The 8407-nt window shown below is 50.4% G+C and overlaps 1 protein-coding gene and 2 non-coding genes across 3 annotated transcripts; all 3 read left to right on the top strand.

Moving 5' to 3' along the window:
- Positions 1-215: 215 nt before the first annotated feature.
- TRNAR-CCU (transfer RNA arginine (anticodon CCU)) lies at positions 216-288 on the top strand. Its single transcript has one exon. It is a non-coding gene; the product is annotated as a tRNA-Arg (tRNA).
- A 485-nt stretch (positions 289-773) lies between these two features.
- On the top strand, positions 774-847 carry TRNAR-CCU (transfer RNA arginine (anticodon CCU)). The gene has a single exon. It is a non-coding gene; the product is annotated as a tRNA-Arg (tRNA).
- Positions 848-3630: 2783 nt separating this feature from the next.
- On the top strand, positions 3631-8352 carry LOC119106379 (WSC domain-containing protein 2-like). Its single transcript, XM_037230012.1, has 3 exons — positions 3631-3808; positions 5835-5941; positions 7706-8352. The coding sequence occupies exons 1-3, from the start codon at positions 3670-3672 to the stop codon at positions 8006-8008; spliced, it is 549 nt and encodes a 182-aa protein (XP_037085907.1). The 5' UTR covers positions 3631-3669; the 3' UTR covers positions 8009-8352.
- Positions 8353-8407: the final 55 nt, after the last annotated feature.

Here is an 8407-nt window from a genome sequence, read left to right as displayed (position 1 = left end):
TCCTCCTCCTCGTGCCACTGTGACGAGTATTCGTGATCCAGCATGGCTTCAACACGTTCCGTTAGCTTTTTCAATGTTTTAGATTCGCTTTCGTTGGATGGAAGAGGTAAAGCGCTGTATAGCTGCACAAATTGAAAACGTACCCACGACGGGACTCGAACCCGCAATCTTCGGTTTAGGAGACCGACGCCTTATCCATCAGGTCTCACAGTGCAGCCCGCGTGGCCTAATGGATAAGGCGTCGGTCTCCTAAACCGAAGATTGCGGGTTCGAGTCCCGCCGTGGGTACGTTTCCATGTGTACGTTATTTTTATTTTATTTTTCCTACTACTTTATCTCTCCCATTAAAGGATTTTAACTACTTTATCTCTCCCATTGAAGGATTTTAATGGATTAGGCGTCGGTCTCCTAAACCGAAGATTGCGGGTTCGAGTTCCCGCCGTGGATACGTTTTCCATGTGTACTCTATTTTTACTTATTTTTCTTACTACTTTATCTCTCCCATTGAAGGATATACGATCCTTCCATTTTAATTAGACAAATGATGGTGAAATTAAGGTAAAATTGGCTACGGGATGCAGCCTGCGTGTCTAATGAAAAGGGCGTCAGGGCTCCCTAACCAAAAGATTGCGGGTTCGAGTCCCGCCGTGGGTACGCTTTCTACATTCGGGCAGCTGCTCAGTGCTTCACCTGTTCCGTTGCAGGATTTTATGTTTTCCATTTTAGTCAGATAAATGAGGTGAGATTAAAGTTTAAAATTACCCCACGGCGTAGCCCGCGTGGCCTAATGGATAAGGCGTTCGGTCTCCTAAACCGAAGATTGCGGGTTCGAGTCCCGCCGTGGGTACGTTTGCCATCCGTGCAACTGTGAACTGCCTCTCCTATCCGAGGGATTTATGTCTCCCTTTAGTCAGACGGATGAGGTGAACCGTCGGCTCATAAATCGAAGATTGCGGGTTCGAGTCCCGGCGTGGGTACGTTTCCCACCCGTGCAGCTGTGGACTGCCTCTCTTATCTGAGGGATTTATGTCTCTATTTCAGTCAAACGAATGAGGTGAAATTAGGGTAAAATTGTGTCACTGCATAAAACGTTTCTAGGATCGATAGGAGGTTGCGACCTTCTTATTCCTATTAAAACTGTATGAACCTGCGATCAGTGGCTGCTCTCTTTGAAAGCATGGTCATAGTCAAGATAAGACATGCGCGGTATTTGGCCTCGTTCCTGACAGCACCGTTAATGGAGATAGTAGTTCAAACAATTATCACATTTCTCCCTGTGCGTGAGAGGAAACCGACGCACCGCTGGGCCCGGAGCGCTGGACCCTGCCGTCTGCTGTAGATCCCTGCTGAAAACGTCAACATTCCAACCACGTGATCACCCAGGCAGCGAAGTAACACCATCTCTTTCTTTCAGGTTTGCCAAGAGGAGAACTATGGACCATCTTGTGTACCTAGTATCCCATCCGCGGTCTGGCAACACGTGGTTGAGGTTCCTCATCGAGGTGTCAGTCGGAGTTTTCACGGGATCCGGACAGTACTCGCGGAAGATATCCATGGACCACAACAGCTGGCTGGCCAAGCTCAACTTCACAGCCAGCCACTACGGAGAGCCCCAGTTCACATGGAGCGACGGACAGTGGCCATACATAGCAACATCAAGTAATGCCATCGATGCTCTCGCGCTGCGATTTCTGAAGAAAAGTAGAAAAGCTAATGTCAAAGAAAGTTTGTTAGACGTGATGGGTTAGAACGATGCGGTTGTTAGAGATGTATTCATTTGCAATTATTGAAAAGACTTGGCAGGATATCTTGTTGAACAGTTAAAATAAAATGTAATGCCTCCCTATGAGCCCAGTAATCGGTATCCAGGCAATTATTAGCGACCAGTTGACACTGTTGTTGACACTGTTGAGGCATACTCTATGGTAAAAATACAAAGGGAATTACCCGTGGTCCAAATAAGGCCATGTAAATGTCCACGTCAGGGGATGACTTGGTCTGGTGATTATTTTCATAAATCTTCTGATTTTCCGAAGTTTTTCCAAGATCGGGTATTCGCCAGCAATTCATCAGCAGTTTATAAACCACCGTTCATTCGCAATGGTTTGTGTTTGTGTGCGACTTCATCGCCGGCTGGCTACCTATTGGCGAGCACAGCCTGCTCACGAATTTTGAATTTTGTTGATGGTCGTTTATTGATTGCAAGTCGCGCATACCCGAACTTGGTTCTCCAAGTCATGTGACGTAGTTGTGTACTTCTATGACAGTGAAATGATTATAAAAAAAAACGTTGAAAAGGTGTTCGGATTTTGCCCGCTTGCTAGAAATAGACGATGCCACATTCGTTCCGTTAATCCTTATAAACGTGTGTGAAGTGAGATTTTCTGGTCGTCTGTCGACACCTTATATGATGTGATCACTCCTGATTGTATCGAAGTAAAACCGGTCGATTATGTTGTCATCACGCAATCAGAGACAGGAGAAACAAAATTTTGAATGTGGTGCCTCTGGAAGAACGGGCCGCTGCACCGGTTTATCACCAGGGTCATGTCTACAACGTTGCTTAACTTCAAAAACATCGTGACCAAATACGTGGAAAATGGTCTTTTCAAAGCAGCTAAAACATGCTGAACCCGCTGCTCGGAGCGATTCAGAACACATTGCAAAAGACAAAAGATGGGCCGTTCCCCCCCACCCCCCCCCCCCTCATGCTTTCCCTACTCCCATGTGATAGTGATAATCTCACATGTCTGCAGGTTCGGTGATGTTTTGGTCGTTGGTTCGTTTCGTGCTTTTTTGAACGAGGACACTCATTGGGAACACGTATTTCAGGCTTACGGTTCCGATTTCTGACCCGGAGGCTCTTGCGTTGCCTGGCTTTCTCGGCGAGCTGCAGAACATATTCGCCCAGAACGTCATCGTTACGAAGACGCACGGATCCGCCATTCCGCGAGTCATTCATGGTATGTAGCACGTTCTCCTGTTTGTTGGTGAAGTGTTGATTTCCCGACCACAAATCGAAAGAGGTTGATTGGGTCACGTTGAATTAGCTGTACCGCTTCCAGTGACAGTGCAGGATTTTCGGTTTGTGGTAAACGTAGCTCCTTTTCAGGTCGCGTAAACGCCTGCGCTTTGTAATGTCAGTTGTAGTTCGAGTGTTCAGCCAACCGCAGCATTCTCATCAAGAGCTTAAGCCTAAAAGCAGTGTTTCATGGCCAGATGGTATGCCTCGGGGTCGACGTGTACCCAGAGCCCGCAGTGGGGGAGGGGGGGGGGGGGGCGAGCGGGGCCTGGACAGATGGCCGACCGGTCCGGTCCGGTAACCCGAAACCGGTCACGATACGGCGTGGCATGGCGCGTGACGGCAGTCTTCTCGACGCGACAGGACGTGCCGGGTTGGGGGCCCCGCCGCGGGCTTCGCGCGTCGCTGTGTAGATGGCTGCGAATCTCTCTTGGTCGGCGTCGAAGCTTGCAACCGTGCACCGGCATGCATCTACCACAGCAATGCGATGTGCCAGGAAGCGAACATCACCGCTGCTGCTGCTGACGGCGAGATTATGCATGCTTTAAACAATCACATTCACTAAAAGCATTCAATCAGCATTCATTTGCGCATGGCTTGCAGATCCCGATCAGACAATAAATAGCATCGACTTCGCGGCGTACCCCATGGACATCACAGCACGCCGGGCGATCCTCATCATCCGTGACCCGTTCAAGGTCATACTGTCCTCGCGCCACTACCAGTTCTCCAGCTCGGTGCACGTCGAGAACGACCCCCACCCTCTTGAGCACTTCCGGGGAGAAGGTGAGGCACGAGCATTCGGCGAGTGCGCCGAATTCAGCCGGCTGGGGTCATGACGAGGACTGGACTGTCATGTCCCTTGAAGAGGCCTGCTGTGTTCCCTTCGAGTTGCCTTAAAGTGATCTGCTGTGTTCCGTTAGAGGCATCGGATGATCCCTTACGAACTGGTTGTTTGAAACGTTCGCCCCTTGAGATAAAGTTTTAGAATGGCGTCATGATACATTATGAATTCAGTCGGATTCAAAAGCCCCTTTTGAACTGAACATTCGAGTGGCACCGTGGCTACGTAGTCGTCTTACTTCTAACTGCCTTATTGGGAGTGCTGCCGCGTGACGCTAAAATACAACTATTTGACTCAGGAAAGAATCGTCTTTTCTTGAGCTTAAAACATTTTTAGCTTTTGGATTTGCTAAAAATTTATCTGCCGAGACTTTATCGCCATTTATGGGATGCCTACATATGCTGGATGCCAGACTTCGCAAAATCATACTGTCTGTCGGGGATGGACAATGAAACATTTCACGGCGTGGGCGGGAACTACGGTATAGAAAGGGCGCAGCAGCCGCACCAAATCTCTTTAAATTTGGCATAGCACCTACATTCCAACATTGAAGGATGTTGTTTCCGGCACCTTTGTCACGTTAACCTTTTAAGCACTCCTAATCCATGATCACAACGGTTCCAGACACCCTGAATAAGGGCGTCGTTCCGATTTTCATGAGGATCAAGACCATACAAAAGGAAATAGACAGATGGCTTCGCTTGTGCATACATGCCTACCTATGTAGTTCCAGCATAGCTTTGCGTAATAGTTTCAGCACAATAAGAAAACTAAGAACAAAGCCCCAAAACGAGCAGTTTCCTATCACATCGCGTGCCCCCCCGGGACATCACGGCACCTTTCCCGCGAGGCTGTTAACCCCTGAAGGTACGCCAGCGAGCGGAAAGGAAACCTCTTCTTATACCGGCGGCTACCAAGCCACCCAACAGGCTTTCCGTCCAAGAAAAACCCGCACCTCTGCTCCACTCTTCCGCTCCACCCCTGAGCTAATCGGGAGGAGCCGTAGGGCGCTGGCTGGAAGGGGCGCGCAAACCGCGGAGGGGGTAGGGGCTTTAGCCCCAACGCTCTGGAAATTGAGCGTCAGCTGATCATTTTAAGGGGGGGTAGGATAATCTGAAAGGAAATAATATGATAATGGGGATAAGATAAGGGGTTAAGATAATATATTAATGGGGGATAAGATAACCTGAGATCTGAAAGCAGATAACTAAAAATGGTGTCGCCCTTTGCTCCCCCCCCCCTCTCCCCCAACATGAGATGATTCCAATCACTTCTGAGTCCTGTACGCATAATCCGAAGTTTGGATCACAGCAATTCCGAGGAGCAAAATTTGGACTGTGCTGTGTGCATGACTGAAAGCTCAACATTATTCAGTCCTTTTCAGCACTCAGTAACTCCTGACGATGGTCGAGGATTAAAATGACCGAAACGTTTCGTACAAGCAAACACACCAGAATAGGACGATGGTCCGAACAAAAATGCATCCATAGCAGTAAAAGATAGTCTCGATCGTTATCAACAATGCCTTCATTCAAGGTCACTCAGGCGGTCAGACCGAATTACCTCTGTGAACTAGATAGGCCATCCAATGCACAGCAATGGTACGACCTAACGGAATCAACCAACGACTTGCATCCATGCGAGAACGTTATTTGAATTACCTGCTCGCACTTATTACATTCCACTTTTTGTCCGCGCACCGGTCAAAGCTATGACGAAGGCTCGTGACGTCATTCTGTGACGAAGCTCGTCAGCCCAACTGGCGCTGAGTGATAGGCGAGATCGTGATTTGTGATTGATGCAATCGAAGGCAGAGGGAATGCCAATGCTGCATTGGGATGTTTAACAGAGGATGAGCTCGGGTGATTCAGTGATCTTCATTGAAACGTGGAAAATATCAACAGTTACACCATGAACACCGGCACTGCAAGATGATGCACGTCTTAACCGATTTGGCAATCATTCCAGATTGGCAAACATTTATTGAGTATTACGCACAGAGCTGGCTCGAATTCAACATCCAATGGCTCGAGCAGACTGACGACCTTCTTGTGATACACTACGAGAACCTGCAGGTAAGCCGTTCCTTAAAAGCATTGCCCGTAGTTCTCTGCATCTCTGACACCCCTGTCACATCAAGCCATGTCAGTGAGAGACAAACGTCATATGGGCAAGTCCGGTGTGGGATAATCTGACTCCTGACCAATCTACGTGATATTCGTCACGGTAAGTACCGCCTGCTTTGGTGGGCTGCAGGAGGCGTGATGCATGGCATGCACGCAAGGTTGCGGAGGGTAATACGATGATCAGCTCAGCGTGGACAGATAGCCCACTACCGCGCTTTGGCATCACGAAAATGAGAGCCCGCTGTGACATCATTGTGATCTGGCTGCAAACCAGATGTAAAAAACTCAGGCACGCACCATGCGTCCTCTGGCGGCGAGCGGTATACGCTGACCGTCAATTTTTGAAGACTGGAAGACTGAGTCCCATCTTGGAGGAGCCCGCGCGTAAATTTGATTACGCTTTTTGTCTGTTATTCTGATTTTTGAGGTACATGACCACACACAGTGCTCCCGGCCTGCATCAAGTTATGGCTATCCCCGAACCGAGCAACAAAACCCAACTAAAACAAACCATGTGTATTCTAACCTCTTATTGCGAACAAGACAAGCGGCTAAAAGGCCCAGATGAGTATTCTACACAGTGCTTGTACACGGCCAATGTAAATCACGTGACAGCATTGGACCGTCGGTACCTGTCTCCCCCGTCCCTGAACACTCCATGTCAGTGGATACACCGCTCTCGCCTTTCGCTACTATAGCATATATTTTTGACTCAGTTCTTGCGGTGAATGCCATTGTATGTGGTAAAAGCACAATAACTCAAAATTGTCCACAGTTTGAGATATTTCCCGTTGGGGCTGGGGAATCCCCTTCCCCAAGCTGGAAGCGCCTGGTATACACAAGTTATTCTTAGATGTTTGGGGTGTTTTGGCGGAATTCTCCAAACGTGCCTTTGCGTGGAACGAAATCGTGCTATCCGCTCTTTGCTAAAGGGAAGTGTGAGAAGATTGAAAAGCACCAGCCTGGATTTGGCTGTCACGTACGACACAGCAGAACATTACGAGAGTGTGTCTTTTTGCGCGCCGAACCTCAGTGACGTCATTTCATAGTTTTCTCCACAAATATTTTTTTTACGTTTTGAGGGGGAAGTGCTCCGCCTTGATGCATTGTCCTGCTTTAGCCTGACGACTGTCCTTCTCCTGCATGATTTTCTGTCTCCCTCAAATGGCATGCATAGCAGGTAACGAACAACGATGTAAAGGTAGGTTGGATCCTGCAAAGGTAAATAAAGAAACAGGTTACGTCATGACGACCTATGTTTCTGCGTGTTGTTACAAACCGGTGCAGCTCAAGTTTGGGCCGTCCTTGTTTCATTGGTGGCTGACAACGCGAAGATTTAACGTAACCCATCAAAAATGGATCCGTCTGTGAATGGAGAATTTGTGGTAAATGGTGACGAACGGCCCCCAGTGATAAGGTTCACGTGCGCACGGCCGATGGAGATATGCGTTTCCTGTAACCTTCGTTATTGGGCCTTTACGACGCACTCAGCTGCTGAGGCTGTATGGCGTATATTATATATATATATATATATATATATATATATATATATATATATATGTATATATATATTATATATATATATATATATATATCCCCTCTCACCCTGACAGGCGGGACGGACGCCGCGGAGAATCGAACCGGGGAGTCGGGATCCGTTATCTGCCACGAGCCAGGCCGTGTGACCTCTTCGTGACCTCTGCGTGCCGTCAGTCGGAGCCGTGGGCCCAGCTGGAGAGGGTGCACACCTTCCTGGGCGTGTCGCCGGACCCCGGGCGGATGCTGTGCTTGCGGCAGCATGGCGAGGGCGGCGCGCACAACCGGCACCACCCGGTGCGGGCCGAGATGGTGTACTCGCGCCCCCAGCAGTTCCTCGTGTGGACGGCCATCCACCAGCTGCAGCTGGAGATCAGCCGACGTCAGCTGCCGCCGCTGCCGCTCGACCGCTTCCTCTTCCAGGAGTTCCGCTTCTCCGGCGTGCCGGCGGCCGACGTGAGCGCGGCGCCCGGTGGCTGACGTGAGCGCGGCGCCCGCTAGCTGACGTGAGCGGAGCGCCCGCTAGCTGACGTGAGCGGAGCGCCCGCTAGCTGACGTGAGCGGAGCACCCGGTGGCCGACGTGAGCGGAGCGCCGGCTAGCTGACGTGAGCGGAGCGCCCGGTGACCGACGTGAGCGGAGCGCCCGCTAGCTGACGTGAGCGGAGCGCCCGGTGGCCGACGTGAGCGGAGCGCCCGCTAGCTGACGTGAGCGGAGCGCCTGCTGGCCGACGTGAGTGGAGCGCCCGGTGGCCGACGTGAGCGGATCGCCGCTAGCTGACGTGAGCGGAGCGCTCGGTGGCCGACGTGAGCGGATCGCCCGCTAGCTGACGTGAGCGGAGCGCCCGTGGCCGACGTGAGCGGAGCCCCGCTAGCTTACG

Source organism: Pollicipes pollicipes, unplaced genomic scaffold (genome assembly GCF_011947565.3).
Source record: "Pollicipes pollicipes isolate AB1234 unplaced genomic scaffold, Ppol_2.1 Scaffold_6138;HRSCAF=7277_pilon_pilon_pilon, whole genome shotgun sequence".
Taxonomy (NCBI): Eukaryota; Metazoa; Arthropoda; class Thecostraca; order Pollicipedomorpha; family Pollicipedidae; genus Pollicipes; species Pollicipes pollicipes.
The sequence above is the reverse complement of the archived record's forward strand: the minus strand, read 5'-3'. Positions and strand labels throughout refer to the sequence as shown.